The sequence below is a fragment of the Fopius arisanus genome, unplaced genomic scaffold (assembly GCF_000806365.1).
Source record: "Fopius arisanus strain USDA-PBARC FA_bdor unplaced genomic scaffold, ASM80636v1 scaffold00039, whole genome shotgun sequence".
In the NCBI taxonomy this organism is placed as follows: Eukaryota; Metazoa; Arthropoda; class Insecta; order Hymenoptera; family Braconidae; genus Fopius; species Fopius arisanus.
In genome coordinates this window covers 148,988-165,218 of record NW_011887778.1, presented here as the reverse complement: position 1 = coordinate 165,218, position 16,231 = coordinate 148,988, and the positions used below count along the sequence as shown (strand labels likewise).

The following is a 16,231-nucleotide window of genomic DNA, read 5'->3' as shown; positions in this document are numbered from 1 at the left end:
GAGTGACGTTAAATCGGGAAAAAAAGTCGGTTAAATGGGTGAGAATTAACGAATAGAAGGGATTGAGGATGAAAGAGCTTTTCGAGTTAAACCCATGGCCACCGGTTAAAGGGGGTCAAGGGGACCTTTTGCCCCGGGCCACATGCTCTGCTTCCGTCCTTTATTAATAAACTTCTTTTCTCTACCTCACTGACTACACCAAAGTTATCACCAAATATTACAAACCACTTACGAAACATCGTTAATTCTCATTTTGCTGATTACTTAAATATAATAACATATAACTGTAATTGTTTGATGGAGCCAAGTGGAGCAGACTCAGTGTCATCAAAATAATCAGATAATCAAGATCGATAAATTACTCAATTCCAGTCTATAAATACCAGGACTCATTGCAAACGAATTTCCTTTTTTTTTCAATATCGTGAAAAAGGGTGTTGATTTTTAATCTGAAAATCGGCGATAATGAGAGGAAAATAAGTGAAATGCCACGTTAAAATAGCCAAGTTGGGCAACAAAGGGTGCTTTGGGGAGTGCTGGTTTGTCATTTGGTGTGTGGGGGTGATTTACCCAGCAGCCAGTGGTATCTCGTGGTGGTAGCGGCCACGAGGTCGCAGTCGCACACGACTGCGCGGCAATAGCTCAGGGTCCTCGGTGCCCAGGGGAAGAGGGAGTTGGCGGTACTGTGGGGAAGGGGGCAATGAAGCCCTCGGGCGAAGCCAGGCGGTAGTACTAGGACAACCCCACTACTGGCCAACAGCAGCCGATGACGGCCGAACCTCCCACCCCGAAGCACCTATTGGCTCCAAGTGGGGGTAACCGGTGAGACTTTGCGCGGTTGGCTCAGTCGTGCCACTACCGAGGTCGGAGTCGGTGTCGGAGTCGGAGTCGGAATTCAGACTCGTCATTCATACAGTCGTCCGAGCCGCTTCGCTGCAAGCGCCAGATTACCCAAACCCTCTCCATCTTTTATCATCTATTGAGTTTTCAAATGACACCCAGCCTCCACCTCGTGTACTTAATCAGTTGATAAAGCCCATCATCACCGACACCATCACCACCTGAAGACAGTTGTACAAATCCCAGAAGGATTAAAGTTGTCGAGTTTTGTGATTTTAAATATAAAACCACAATCAACCAAGTGAGTGTGCCAGTGCTAAGTTAATCATCAATAACAAATATCAATTGTAGGCGTTTAAAAATTGGGCGGACGGATTGGAGTGTGAATAAATCTAAATGAGCTTCTCGTTGTTAGTGGTTGGAGAGAATAGTGAGTAGAAGGTGGACATGACAGGCTCGTTGACCACTAAAAAATTAACATTATCAAATCGTGCGCATGTGTCCAGTGGGATTTAACAACAAAACTCTGGTCGCCTATCTGGATAACTTGACGACACCACCAGCTGGACTGTCTCATGTCAGGATGGCGCTGGCGCGGTATGTTGAATCCTCACACAATCACTACCTTCAAATAGACTCCAAGTTGGTTAATGAATAATTAGGGAGGGACGAAAATATAAAACGATATGGAGGAGTTAAATCCATGAGTGACAATTAAGGTCGAGTGCGAATGAGTTGAGCTCAGTGGGGGCAGAGGCGGTTGTTGTATACGAAGGCAAAACCAGCCGCGTAGCCTCGTTAAAGCTCGTGCGCCACGGCGTTGGAGCTCTCCAATTGCTTCGAAAATTATTATCGGCCGCGATTCAAACCCGGATCGACCTCCTTGTAACCTCAAGCCCGTTATTTACGGCCCAACAGCCTCTTACAGTCTCTTACAGCCTCGTACAGACTTGTACAGACTCTCCACCCCGACAAATTATTTTCATTTCTCCTCCATCCACCCCAACAATCTCCCAAAAATCCCCAACTTATAATCCTTGCCTGCTGCATTCCTCCACTATTCATCATTTTTCATCCCTTCTTCCTCGATGCACTTGGACTGATTTATGTTTGAGTGGTGGAGTTTAAAAAGCGGTGCATTCTATTCGAAAGTTTTAACATTCCGACGACAGCTGGATACTTTCAAGGCAACTGATGACATTTTCAATTGTGCCCAGGGGGTGACGGGATTTTTTTAAATTTATTGTTAAAATTCATTGTGTCTTTGTTTGTCGTTTACGGAGATAAGGTTATCGCGGTTTTATTCATTCTCAGCATAACATAGCAAAAATCACGTGAATTAATCATTGGGGTATCATGATGCACTTGAGATGAATTGTGAATTCTGCACATGGACAATGATAAATTGAATGGGTGTTCTTCAACCACTTTGTCCACTGTTTCCTGCTCAATCCAGTGGGCAAAGACATGCCTGGTGATTCATACTGGAGGGTCATAAACACTCCTTTCTAGTTCCGGTGGGTCGATAAATTGAGGAAAAATAATGTCCGAGTAAATGACATTGAAAAAATTAGGAGAATTAAAATTAACGTATGTTTTTGGCATGAATCCCTGGGCAACAGAATTAGAATGTAGGAAATTGGCGGAGTCCACTATCAACGACTGGTTGAACGACTGTTTGAGGAAGGGCAGAGAGAGGAGAATAACAATTTACCTTTTCCGCAATGGTCATTCATTAATGACTCATTGTAATTTTTGATTTTCAATTTATTCACAATAATTTCATAATTCAAGTCCGGGAATTGACGAGAGTAGACGGTAAAAATAAAATAACGCCTTCCAATGACCGATCAGTGTTTTTACTAGCATTTTTAGTATTTTAGAATCTTGATTCATTTAATAGGGGAATTATTCTCGGAAAATGGCCATTAAAATTGTTCTCAAGTTCACTTATAATGTTACTTAAACCACGTGTCACACGTTTCATCAATTTCCGAGGTCGGCAGCACTCTCGCCTCACGTTGTTTATTTCCCTTTCCACCGTGTTTTGCACTTTTTACTAAACACGTGCAGTATGTCACCTCTACTCAAGCCCATGAATTATCCCCATTTAATTCGCTTGTTTTTACCATTGCACATTCAACTGCGCACCGACTAGAAACAATTCAATTAACCATCAATTCGACCTTTGAACATGATTTTTCGTTTAGTCGTTACTTGCAGCTTGTTGACGTCATTATCAATCGGCATTCAGCCCCCAGAGTTCTCAAACTCGTAGAGGAAATAAAAAGAGAGAAAATAAAAAGGAGATAAAATGTAAAAGAAAAAAGAAAAATATTGTACTGAGAAACTCTCGGAGAACTGGGCGTCCTTTGTTCAACGCCGGACGCAGCTGTCGATTTATCGTCGACCTTCTCGTCTCTCTTTCTTCACACACTCGAGTGACACTGGTTTTTCCTTTTCCCCCAACATACAAAAGGACAAATCCAAGAGCCCAATGAAAGCCATCCCTGGGTATTTTAAAGGTACGCTCGGTCGTTACCTTTAAAAAATCCAAATAATCCAATCAATTTAATCGATCAATCTCAATGGCAGATAAAGCGAAGAATTCAATTGCCACAGTAGCTTTAATCAATGACAGTGACGCGTGCGGCATTCGCTGGAAATTCAGTGCACAAAGCACTGGTAAAAAAAGGGGGAGTGAAAAGAGTTAACTGGAAGGGTAGAGTGTGTCCTCGGTGTTAACCTTCGTTTCAAGGGTACAGGGCCTTGGCTCTCTCGGACAAACTACAACCGTTAACCCTTCTATATATCAACCTTATTCCTTCTTTTCCCCTAATTCTCCACAATTCTCAACTTCACACATCATTGAATTATGGAATTAATATCAAGAGGTTGAATATTTCACGTGATGCAACTGGCATTTTGCGGAAGTGAAAATAAACATTGCGTAATCGTCAACACTGCAACGTTTTATTCGCCGTAAAGCTGTTTATTACCCCATCCCACTCGTTTCACGGGTCTTCAATCATGCTCCCTCGGTTCATATCAGGTTCAGTAGAAAGAAGAAATATATATCTCGTCTCTCGATGGAAACACCATTGATGTATCCCAAATAGCCGGCCATTTTGGCTTTCTTTCAATATTCCCCTGCCTGCTCGTTTCCACGAATTTTTTATTTTTCTCGTGAAGCTCAGGAAGGCTTCCACCATGGTCGAATGTCTTGACTCCTTGTCCTTGTTGCCTCTTTGTGGTCGCTCTTCTCGTTTCAGCGGTCGTACAGGGGCCACTGCCCCTCGGACGTGGGATACCGGACGACCTTGGGACTCATGGCCAATTTGCTGGGAGAGGCCCTACGGGGGGCATATATACCAGGCCCTTTATCTACTCCCGCCGCCGACATTACAACTATTTGGCTACATTTTTTTATTGGTCCCATTTACCTTTTGAAAAAACTCATAAAAATTATATTATCCGGAACTCCTTCAATTTTTATGCTATTTATCATTTTACAAAGTCTGAAAAGGCCATTTAACCATTCGTCACTATTTATCGCGTTTCTTTCACTCTGCCAAACCTGTAAAATGTTGCAAGTTTATTCAATTGAGTCGTTAAATCCTTTTTTTTCCATTGGAATTTATTAGTAATTGAGACATTACCAGGTTTGATTATTTATGAGTGCAATAGTCAACTCCACCATGTAAAGAAAAACAATTTTGATTCATGAATTTCATGGAATGATGATTATTATCATCAGGATGCGGTGTCGGATAACGAGAAACCGGGTTTCTTGAATCGGTGGTACTTGCAGTGGAATTTGTTTTATCATCAGTTACTGGAAGACTGAGAGCGATAGAATTCGCCCGAATCCTGACGCATGCAATTATTGATAACTTTATTTTGTTACGCTCATTATCAAGTCATAAATCTTATCATTATATTGTTGAGATATGAGGCAAAATTTATCAATTTTCCTTTGTGTGTTATTTGAATGAGAACGGAACAATAGTGTCATTTATTGAATTTTTATAAAAAAAATTTGACTCAACAGAATTTTCATGAAAAGAAGAGAAAGCCAAATGTCACGGATGTATAATTTTCACAGCGATAGTAGTTGGGGGGTAAGTGGTGCGATAGTGACTAATAGCGGTAGATTTATATACGGCGAGAGTTGATTTATCGAATGGGCCTCGAGGGCTTCTCTGTACAAGAGTAAATCCAAGAGGAGAGGGCCCCTTCTACCTATCCCCTGCGAAAGCGAAAACCGTAGGAAAGTCGACGGCATAAACTCCAGCTAATCTGCGAATAATGGCGAGTGAGATACATTTTAAAATCCAATGGCAATCGATTTCACTGCATACACTGCACTCTTTAAAAAGGCAAATAAAAAATTATTTCTCCCTCTTGAATGCAATCGAAACACGCGAGTGCACTCGAGCCTAGGATTTATATCTCACGTGTCCTGACGCTGATTTATCTGCCTCTGATCCCCACCGGTTCAAGCTTTAATCTTTCGTTACCGGCTAAGCCCATTTTTCCACTCTCGAGCCAAATAATTTAAACATACAAAATAGACAAAGATAAAAAAAAACAAGTTGAGCAATTTTTAATTTTTACTAGAGGTGAATCCGTTGCTGTACTTGAGAGTTAGTCGGTGATAAAATTAGGTACGACAGTGTTAACATAATGCCAAGTGTGGCGTGTCAGCTTGAAGCTCAGTCTCGTGCCTGCCCTTGAGGAGTGTTAGCCTTTGTCTTATCACAACCCGGGGCTTGGTAAAGCCAACTAGCCTTGACTTCACGCGCGCGCACTAATGTTCATGTACTGACTTTCCTGCGGTACATTGGGCCTCTCAATCTACACTCAACATCAAACTCTTCAAATACCCTCGTACAATGTACACATCCACTCGAAAATTATTCTCAAACTATCAGCTAATCAAATTCACCTAAAGTCAATAGAAAATTAGGGCGTACAATGATAATTATTCGTAGCAATGACCTGTCAAGAAAGCGAAAGTGAATTTCATCAATTTATTATCTCGATTTTTTTTTCCAAAGCATCGAAATCGACCAGTACTATGTGGAAACAGTTTTCTTCGTTCTACATTGATTAAAATCTGACCTTAATTATGCCATTAGCCAGGCAGAATTCATTGCAGATTAAGCAAGAGAAAAAAATGTTATTGGGCTTGATTCGATTATCTCCGATTCAATTGAGTTGGATTAATAATTTCCCACGGGAGGTGGAGAAAATTGATTGGTCGTGTTGGATAAAATGAAACAATTAATGTGGCGCTTGGGATGCGTCGGAGAGTAAAGTGGCACAGAAATGTATTTATTCCTGGGGTTGATTTGGCAAGAGCCACGGCTCTCAACTGCCACTATAATTACGAGCATTTCCAAAGCGCTCTATAGGCAGTTTTCACTCGACTTCCTCGTTTTCACCCGTTCTACTTTCCCTTGGACAACTCCGAACTCAGTTGAAACCGCCTCCGCACTCATTCAACCCGTCATTTTTCACCTTTTTTTTTTCTTTTCTTCATTATTAATTAATGCCGATCAATCTCGGTCGTTCAGGTGCAACTATCTCCATTTGATTTTTTGCCCCCTCTCCCTTTTTCTTTTCTAATTGTCTGAATTTTCTCAAGAAAACAAGGGTATTAGGCACTTTCTAGTAACGTAGGTGAAAGTTGGAGTTTTCTATGAAAAATCATTTTATTTTACAAATTCTTTACTTTAAAATCAAAGTAAACAAATACTGAGCAATTTTTTTTTACTGACATTCCTGTGCTTACATACATTATTTCCATTGCGTAATTCGTGTTTTACAAATATCTCTTTCTTTGCATTAATTTCAACGTCATCCTTGAAGAATGTGAAAAGCCAGAGGCTATCACGTGTTTATTTTCCACTTAGGCGTGAAAAATTCAAATAGAATGAGTAAGAAGGGCTTACTAAGTGCGGAAATAAAGGGAATGCGCGGGTAAAGGCAATGGCCTGAGTGGGTACATGCACCAACACATGTGCAACAACTAAAAAGGTATCCCACCGGTAGGTCCGATGAACCTGCGAGGCTAATGCACTCTCCATGACACTCGAAGTAGTTTCCGACGGGCAAAAACTTTGCGTGCAAGCGACCCAAGACACGTGAGGACAGCCCCATCTCCCCTCGACAATTCCTTTTTTTTTTTTTTTCATATTCCGTATTCCACCCCTTTCACTTTCACCCGAGAAATTCAGATAAAAGTAATGACAGAGTTGCGAGAAAGTTGTAGTTACCCACAATTTCATCCCTCTCTCTACAATTTCTTCAATTATTCATTCCAATCGATTCAATCGAATATCTCGTTTCATTATTCACATTTACTCATGTTGAGAGCTATTATTTTGATTTATGAAGGCTTTCGTAATGAATTTTAATGCCTCGTTGTTATCGCTCCGAGTTGAGAGAAGAAGTTTTCAATGTTTTATTTGATTTAGTCTGATTGTTGAGAAATAACACTGTAACTTGATCACACAATTAATTCGATATGTGAAAAGAATAATGAAAAATAATAAATACTGTAATGCGTCGAGCTGATGTTTGATGATGGGTGATTTAACCTACACGGTAGTACGTAGTACCGTACTTGGCTGCACGTGAACACCATCGCGTGCCCTGCATTCCCTTCTTTACTCACCGTTTTTCTCTCTCTCTCTCCCCATTATTTTTCATCAATCAGTCGATGACCCCTCGAGCTCTCGACCCAAAAAATCCACCCGATTATATTAATTCCACCATTAGTTTTATTACGCTGTAAATATTGTAAGGATGAGTAGGGAGTTATGATTAGGAAATTATTGGAGTAATAGCTTGTTGATTTTTTGTTATTACAGACTTGCGGTGAGCGACTGTGCGCCTCAGACGTCGCGGGTCAGCTCAAACTTGCACAGCAGCAGTAGTATGGCGGTGAGCCGGGTCCCCAGCCCTCCGCCACCCGAAGTCAACACTCCAGTTGCCGAAAATTGGTGTTACACACAGGTAATTATCATTCTCATTAAAATAATCAACGGGTCCAAATGAAATGAGCACCCGCACCGTTTCGTATTTTCGGATGAATCTCTTCCCGCGTATAAACACGTCGAGTGCGTACATCTATTTTTAAATTGGCTCGCTCACCAAGTGAATGACCTGCAACTAGATCCCTCCGCGCATTTAGTGACACCATTTGGTGGAAATGAAAGAAAAAATTAAAAATAAGATGAAACGCTGAATAAAAAGACGGAGTGAGCCCGTTGAATAATTCTCCGTGAAGTATCGGACAGTTGGAAATTCTTTGGTAAGCGGAAGTAACGAGCGTGTCTGGTGGTTGAATCCCCCCCGTGCGCGTCACGTCCGTAGACTCGCATCCACCATCGACGGGAGGATGATTCAAGGCCGATTGGCGCGAGCGCCGGTGACGGAGGCAGAGTTGAACGACACCCGCGGGCCGTCGACCCCTCTCCCTCTCTCTTTATCCTCTCTCCTCTCCTGGTTCACCTGTATATTTATCCGTAAATCACCAAATCATTCTAGTCCAATTTCTCGCCCACCGGAGAACGCGAGAGAGGGGGGGTCGCTGACCCCTGGCTACGTAATGCACCAACGACTCTTCAACTCCAGTTTCTTCTACTTCGTATTACTGATTTTATGGGGCCATCCATTCAGGTTTCTCGTTGTTTGATGCAACTGAATAACTGTTTAATTAATTTCGAGTTCTGGAACAATTGCTGGGGGTCAACGACCTGCCCCAAATGTTGCGAGATTACTTCTGCGAATTTTATCAGCTCGTTCATTTTTCGCTGATAAGAAACTCTCGGAATTTTTATCAGTTTAATCAGAAAATAGTGGAGATAAAATTAAGAAATTTGCCGAAAATCGAGTAATTATCCAAGTACTTGGCCTCATCCACATGGGCTGAGGGGGCGTCGACCGCATGAATTCCTGCGTTCCCTTCCGACGTGCGCTCACCTGTAACACGCCATTTCCCCGAAGCCAAGTCCCACCACACGGAAAACCATGTTTTCAAGGCTCTTTACACAGTGGTAACGATCGATGCGTCTCGCCATTATTTCCGTAAGTTTTGATTGAGGCTATCGCGCAATGACTCCAATGATAACTGAGAGGTCATTGGCCCATCAAGGTTCCCAGCGGCCATCTCCGACCACCTCTGGCCACCTCCGGCCACCTCCGTTCGACCCGGGGCAACGGTGACAGATTATAAAAAAAAAAAAAAATTAGCAATAGATTTGGCTCTCGAGTCAGGCCCGTTCGCCAAGGCCACTACACCAGAGATCATTGACTTTGAGAGGGGGGGTGTGTGGCTTAGCCCCCTCCTTCACTTAGCATCATCTCATTTGCCTCTTCTCATTGCCCAGAGACAATCGACTTCACAGAGAGATAAATATAAAAACCCCCGAAAATTGTGGCGAAAAATGACTGAACCGTCTCGAGAACGGTCATGATAAATTAATTCCGAGGGTAAATACCAATGATTATGCTCATTGTTATCGTTGGAATGTCAACGATATACCGTTACAGCCGTATCACGTTGTCCAAGTATCCCAAGTGCTTACGTAAAAGACACTGATTCCAATGTCCCTGACTTCGGCACGTGGAAAATACTTTTTTAAAGAGTGTTTGCACTGTACGTGTGTCACTCATTTATATTTCTTTTTTCTACTGCTACGATAGTCGACCGTGAAATTGTTGGACAACGTCATTCAACCCTGAGGGTGGGTGGCAAAGTGGGAGACGTACACGTTTTATTGTAAATATCTGAGTATTCTTAACGCGCTTGTCCTTTTGCATTTTCGTTTTCAGCAAGAGATTTTATTGCGACGTATATGAGAGACTGATTATTCAAGTGATAAGAATTTACACGGGCCAATATGTATCGCCGAAAAAATTTTTTATTCCAATACTACGCTGAAAAATTCATTCACCCAATTTCTCAATGAGAAACATTAATAAATACTTGCATTCAATGACTGTTGAAACTCGTATGCGGATTGTTATGTTACATTTGTCCTCCAGAGTGAGATAAAACTCTGACGTTGGTTATTGCATTTGAAGGTTTTGTGTGTACAGGTGAAGGTGGTTAAATTCAGCTACATGTGGACGATAAATAACTTCAGCTTCTGCCGTGAGGAAATGGGAGAAGTGTTGAAGTCGTCGACATTCTCAGCGGGGGCCAACGATAAACTCAAATGGTGAGTTCTACTTGTTTGAATAACTTACAAAAAGCGTGTGAAGTCAATGAAAGAGTCAACAGAATCAATCATTAGCGATAAAGGCGAATATGACCATGATTGACGATTGCACCAGTATTATTCAATTTCAATGACCGTTAATGCAAATTTATGGGAATTATAAAATATCAGCTATTGTGCACGACCGTTGAGTGATACTAAATCCAACTCGTGCCTCCAATCGATGAATTTCAACGTTATTCTGACATTTTCAATCGACGTTTAAAATTCAAAATCTAGAGAACAGAGTGTAATGGACGACAAATTGATTTTCCGTCACTCTGGGACAATTGACAATTGAATTTTTTAATTTTCTCATGATATTTTGTTGACAGGTGTTTGAGGGTCAATCCAAAGGGCCTGGACGAAGAGAGCAAGGACTATTTATCATTATATCTGCTACTTGTGTCATGCAATAAGTCGGAAGTTAGAGCAAAGTTCAAATTTTCAATTCTTAATGCCAAAAGAGAAGAAACCAAAGCTATGGGTGAGTGAATAAAATTTGAATGTCAAATTGTCATTGATTGCAGAGTAATAATATTTTATTTGATGATTTGAGGGGAATTATAAAGTGGAAGAATTGTTAATTTCCATTCCAGAGAGCCAACGGGCCTACAGGTTTGTCCAGGGTAAAGACTGGGGCTTCAAAAAATTCATAAGGAGAGACTTCTTGCTCGATGAGGCCAATGGATTATTACCAGACGACAAACTCACGATATTCTGTGAGGTATATACCTTTGTATGTTACTTGTTGCTATATTAATATCGTACAGACGATAATGTTTGTACTAACTTGCACGATCCTTTTTGATTATTCAGGTGAGTGTGGTGGCAGATAGTGTCAATCTCTCTGGACAAAGTAATACGATACAGTTCAAAGTGCCTGAATGCAGGCTACCTGAGGATCTTGGCTCGCTATTTGAGAGTCAAAAGTTCAGTGATGTCACACTGACTGTCTGTGGGAGGGAGTTCCAAGCGCACAAAGCGATTCTAGCAGGTTTATATTTTCTCACACACTTTTTTTTCTTCTCAATCTCTCATGCTGGCGGGAGAATTTCCCAAGAGAGATATTAATATCGATATTTCTGGTGTTATTAGCGCGCAGTCCTGTATTTTCTGCAATGTTCGAGCACGAAATGGAGGAGCGCAAGCAGAATCGAGTCGATATAACTGATGTGGATCACGAGGTACTGAGGGAAATGCTCCGATTTATCTACACGGGCAAATCGGATAATCTTGGAAAAATGGCGGACGATCTGTTGGCTGCTGCTGACAAATACGCACTTGAGAGGCTCAAAGTAATGTGCGAGGAGGCATTATGTACGAGTTTAGCCATTGAAAATGCTGCTGACATTCTCATTCTTGCCGATCTTCACAGTGCCGATCAACTCAAGGCGCAGGCCATAGATTTTATCAATACACACGCAACAGACGTGATGGATACCACTGGTTTTAAATCCATGGTGAACTCTCATCCCCACCTAATTGCGGAAGCATTTCGCGCACTAGCAACACAACAAATGCCACCAATTGGACCACCGCGAAAGCGAGTTAAGCAGAGCTGAAAGCAGTCACCTCTAATTCCGGGCACGACAACAGTGTCATCACCGCCCCACCTACATCCCTCATGAACTCTCTTTTTTCTGTACAGTGACGAATCCTGAGAGTAGTGCTAAATCAATGTTCCCTAGTGCGCCCTTTCGTTGTCCGAAAGTTCAACATGCCCAACTAAAAATATATGAAAAATCATGAAAAAATATAAAAAAAAAGAAGAAGAAGAAGAAGAAGAAGAATATGATGAAGAGACCGTAAATATGAAAACAAAGTAACAAAATGATGCAGATGCTGAGATAGGCGAACCCACGCCAGACTCTTGTGTTCAGTGAGTGTCGGTAGTGTGTCAAAAAAAAAGTTGAGAAAAAAAAACTAAGTAAATAACAAAGACTCCGTGCAACGAAATGCCACGAGACATAGAAGCCCCAGATATACAGTAAAAGAATGAACCCACCACGCTCGCCCACCTCTCAGAGATGCAACGCCCCTCCCACCCTCTCTTCTCCATTTCCAGAAAAATAAATAGAAGCAAAAAACTATCGTCTCCGCCCTTTGCTCCTAATTCTTCGGATGTGTTTCATTCCACTCCAGTAAACGTGATTTCAAAAATACGGAATTGCAACGGAGAGTAAAGGAGATGTCAAGATGGAAGAGGAAGAAAAATAAGTTGAAAGACTGGACAGGTAAATGGTGGAAAAGACAATTTGGATTCTGACGTGACTTGTAGAAAAATTGGAGCACATCTGTAGGGTTTTGGGAAAGCTCAAGGGTGGATAGAGATGATGTACTTCGCCATGTTGCCACGTACCGACACACAAGAAGTTGTGATAAAGGCGTCGGGCTCTCGACGATGATAACACTTTGGTTCCTCTGTCATGGATCAAATTGTGTCTGGCCCCTCTCTGCCCTCACGTCATAGAGGAAGATTAATTTTAGAACTTATTGGATACAAATCATCATTGTTTGATTTTGGGTGGTTGTTTCGAGGGGGACACTTTGTTTATTCATTAATAGTGATTTTTAATTATAAAAATGATGAATGAGAAGTTCAAAACTCTTCCAGAAAGAAAGGGGAAATGATTCTAGTTAGTGTTTTTTATGATCTCTTTCTCTTAATATGACTATTACTATGATTATTATTAAAGTACTACGCAATCTGTGCCCATTTACCCCAGGCCCACTCTGCTCCGTATTTTTGTATATTTTTTTTTTTCTGTGTCTGCAGTCCCATTGAATTGTGTCACATCGAGATTTGTTTACTAACAATCCTAGAGAGAGGAGAAATTTAACATCAGTGACACTGTTTATGTCATTTCCCATTGGCATTCTCTTCTCTCGAGTTAATTTTTTTGGTGGCTATTGCGTAGTCAATTGAAGTGATTCGATCTATTATTCGTTGAGTTTATTTGATTCCACGTCGAGGAAATTCAGGGTTGTCCATAATGTGTGTGAATAATATTTTTCTCAGCAATTTATTTTTTTGGTTTCGAGGCAAATCAGAAATTATTGAAGGATGGAAAATTGACAACGGAATGATGGAAATGAGAAAATTTAAATGAATTGTATAAATAAACGTTAGTCAATTATAGTCCAAACTACTAATCGTTTTTGTGTAACTAAATCTCGAGTCGCAGGAAGGAAAAAAAATGAGGATTAAGTAAATCAGTTGTATGTCGTGAATAACTGAATTATGGGCAACCAAGAGAGACAAAAATCCAGAAACAAAGATTTGAAAAATCATATAAAAACAATAATTGTCGTTTTAGTACTATGCTGGCTTCCCGAACCTAGTTTTATCAATTTCATTGAACGAAAAAAGAAAAACAAAAAAACACCCCTATACCATAATATTAATAAATGACGAAGATTAATGCCATACATTCTGTGATAAGTCCGATTGTAACTCCCATTTTCCTACCCAGGCAAAAAGTTACTATGCAATGATCCCCCAGATGTGTCGATTAATCCCGTTTAATTAATTATTGAATCTTCGGCCGGTCCCAAAGACCCTCCCCTGTCTTCGGAAAGAATTAAGCAAAAACACGTTTTAAGCACACTCGAAGTTAGGCTTATTGTACATATCTCCTATCTATTTTATAATGGTCAAAACAGTACTATTATTATGAGCTGTAGCGTAGGAATTATTGACACTGATCAGTTTTTTTTTTCGTCGTTTTTCTCTTTTTATTTCATTTTTTTTTTGTAGACTGTGAAAATGTCCCTAAAAATTCGACATTACGTGGATAATTCAGCGGCGAAGCGAGTGAAACCGTGATATTGTTCTCAAATTGATTAACAATTCACAAAGCTGTTGGATTGGTGTTTCACTTTTTTTGCCGCCGAATTGTTAATTTTTCATTAATTCTCGTGCTGTCAAAAGTGTCACTTTGGGACTGACGGACAATGTGAAATGCCGAAGTAAGAAAATTAATTGTAAACGAAAATTTGTAATAGTCGATTTGTTTGCCTTTTTCGTTTTTCTGAGAAAAATGGGCTAATTAATTGAACGAACAGAATTGTGTAAAATTGTAGTCCAGGAGAGAAAAAAAATGAAGAATTGAAAACTGCAGCAAGAATATATGAGCGTATGACTGGATAAATTGATAAACTATAAGTACATGTAAGACAAGTGTTACCTCATCATAAAAATCAGCGTTTTAGCAAGACAGTTGTTGCCACTGGTTATCATTTTTTATTTCGTTACACCTTCCAGTTTATGCATTTAGGTAAATATAAAACTTGTTCCTTTTCATTATTTTCCGGATTTTTGTTTATTATTTTTGTGACGTCAGAAATATCATCAGTGGCAATTGCTAATGATTTTGCATCTCAGCTGTTCATTGAATCCCAGCTCATACAACGTTCATTTTTCCATTTATTTTACGTCATTGCACCGCATCAAATAAAATTACATTTTCATTATATAAATTTTCGGAGAACGAACGTAATTTAATCATTCAACCCACCTCTTTATTTTAATTGCTCCACTATATTTTCTTTTGATAGCAGCTGAAGAACAATAAGAGCAAATCATCATGGTAAGTTTGACCAAAAAACCTCAGATATCATATAACGGGTAATCAATTCAATAAATCAAACGTGTCTGATGTGTACCTCGTTATTATTAATAAATATTCACATCTGGAATTTGCGTCCTCGAGTTGTTGGCTCACTTTTGATTCTTAACAAAGTAGAGAGTTTATTTATTCAATTAAATGAATTACTGCGAGTTGTGGCGATTCTTATCAATTGGTTAATGTTATAAGGGCCTGAACAACATCACCCCTGTGTTCCCTGAGAGTTCTTTCAGCTAGATTCCTATTTATTTCCATCTCTCCCATCTGCAAATTTTAAAAGATACATATTTATTCAACCTGATTGAATTAATGTATCCACTAATTCAAATTCTGATGTAGAACTCACAATGAGATCAACGTCTTCCTTTTTAATAGAAACTTTCAATAACTCCTTCTCCTTGGCCTTTTTTTCAGCTGCTTCCTTATTCCGCCGATCTCCAATTATGCTAAGTGCCTGAATGAGAATCAACCAGACGAAATATTGAGGTTATGTTTAAAAAAAAATGTTTTGCATTATTCCTTCACAGCTCTATTCCTCCGATAAAAAAGTTGATGTAGCGAGTGGAGTAAAATTCGTGTATTTATTCAGTTCAGAGTAGAACACGTGGATCAAACGAATTATTACTCACATTGGAGAATCCATCAGACGAGGATATCTCCTTTTCCTCTGCATAATCCGTCACTCTCTCGAGGTCAGCAGCTCCACTATCATACTTGGCAGCTTTTTTCTGTGATTTCTCCTGCTGCACCTCATCAGAATCTCCATTAATATCCTCGTCTGCCATCCCCAAAATTATTTAAACACACACACACGACAAAGTCCCTTTTTCAAATGCTGGCCATCATACAACAGAGCAAAGAGAATTGACTAAAGTAGAGGCTCAGTTCTGGGGATTTGAGTGACCCCAGCGGCATCGTAGTACTGCACCCCAAGAGAGGGAGGGCGTCCCACGCAATGCTGGGGTGTCCATCAAGTCGACGGGGTGAATTTTATTTTCTGCGGCATGAATGCTTTTTGTTTTTTGTTTGTTTAACTGGAATTTAGCCGCCTGTAGAACGAGTGGAAGGGGGAAGCCACATTTTGTGGAATTTTTAATGAAAAAAATTATTCAATATGTAGAAGATATACTCCTATTGAAACAGATTATTACAAAGAGCGCGTTGTCCTATCGGTAACGTGCTCGGCTAGCATGCCGACGGCTGGGGTTCGATCCTGCCAAAATTCATTTTTTTTTTAAAATAATTACAATTTTTTCTTTTTTTAATTGGCTAATCAATCTAAATATCGTTTAAACACTGAATTTTTGAAAAGCGGAAAGATATCCTGTGAATTTAATAAATTAACAATTTTTTAAAACGATACTTTTGCAAAATATATACTCCTAACGAAATTATTTTATTGTAATGGTGCGTTATCCTAGCGGTAACGTGCTTGCCTATCACGCCGACGGCCCGGGTTCGATCCCGCCGTCATTCATTTTTTTTTTT

The 16,231-nt window shown here is 40.2% G+C and overlaps 2 protein-coding genes across 8 annotated transcripts in view; one reads left to right on the top strand and one right to left on the bottom strand.

Annotated features, from left to right (window-relative positions):
- The window catches only part of rdx (BTB/POZ and MATH domain-containing protein rdx), a 41,330-nt gene extending 27,806 nt beyond the window's left edge, over window positions 1-13,524 (top strand). For 4 of the 7 annotated variants that reach the window (XM_011304738.1, XM_011304739.1, XM_011304740.1 and 1 more), the window contains 6 exons: window positions 7,719-7,863; window positions 9,952-10,073; window positions 10,448-10,599; window positions 10,712-10,851; window positions 10,932-11,109; window positions 11,211-13,524. In XM_011304738.1, coding sequence (XP_011303040.1) covers window positions 7,719-7,863; window positions 9,952-10,073; window positions 10,448-10,599; window positions 10,712-10,851; window positions 10,932-11,109; window positions 11,211-11,677 — 1,204 coding nt within the window. In that variant the 3' untranslated portion in view covers window positions 11,678-13,524. Of the gene's footprint in view, window positions 1-650; window positions 1,438-2,333; window positions 2,358-7,718; window positions 7,864-9,951; window positions 10,074-10,447; window positions 10,600-10,711; window positions 10,852-10,931; window positions 11,110-11,210 lie in introns of those variants that run through there. The other 3 variants (XM_011304735.1, XM_011304737.1, XM_011304742.1) reach the window with 3 other exon arrangements.
- Window positions 13,525-14,768: 1,244 nt separating this feature from the next.
- Window positions 14,769-15,606, bottom strand: LOC105266517 (huntingtin-interacting protein K). Its single transcript, XM_011304734.1, has 3 exons — window positions 15,373-15,606; window positions 15,090-15,197; window positions 14,769-15,007 (listed from the first exon to the last, which is right to left on the bottom strand). Exons 1-3 carry the CDS (start codon window positions 15,526-15,528, stop codon window positions 14,912-14,914), a joined length of 360 nt encoding a protein of 119 aa, XP_011303036.1. The 5' UTR covers window positions 15,529-15,606; the 3' UTR covers window positions 14,769-14,911.
- Between the last annotated feature and the right edge of the window lie 625 nt (window positions 15,607-16,231).

Bases quoted from the DNA above. Each gene is read 5' to 3' on its own strand.
- LOC105266517 (XM_011304734.1), bottom strand. From the start codon at position 15,528: ATGGCAGACGAGGATATTAATGGAGATTCTGATGAGGTGCAGCAGGAG. The intron at 15,198-15,372 runs GTGAGTAATAAT...ATTCTCATTCAG, and splicing joins CGTCTGATGGATTCTCCAAT to GCACTTAGCATAATTGGAGA. The intron at 15,008-15,089 runs GTGAGTTCTACA...TAAAATTTGCAG, and splicing joins AGGAAGACGTTGATCTCATT to ATGGGAGAGATGGAAATAAA.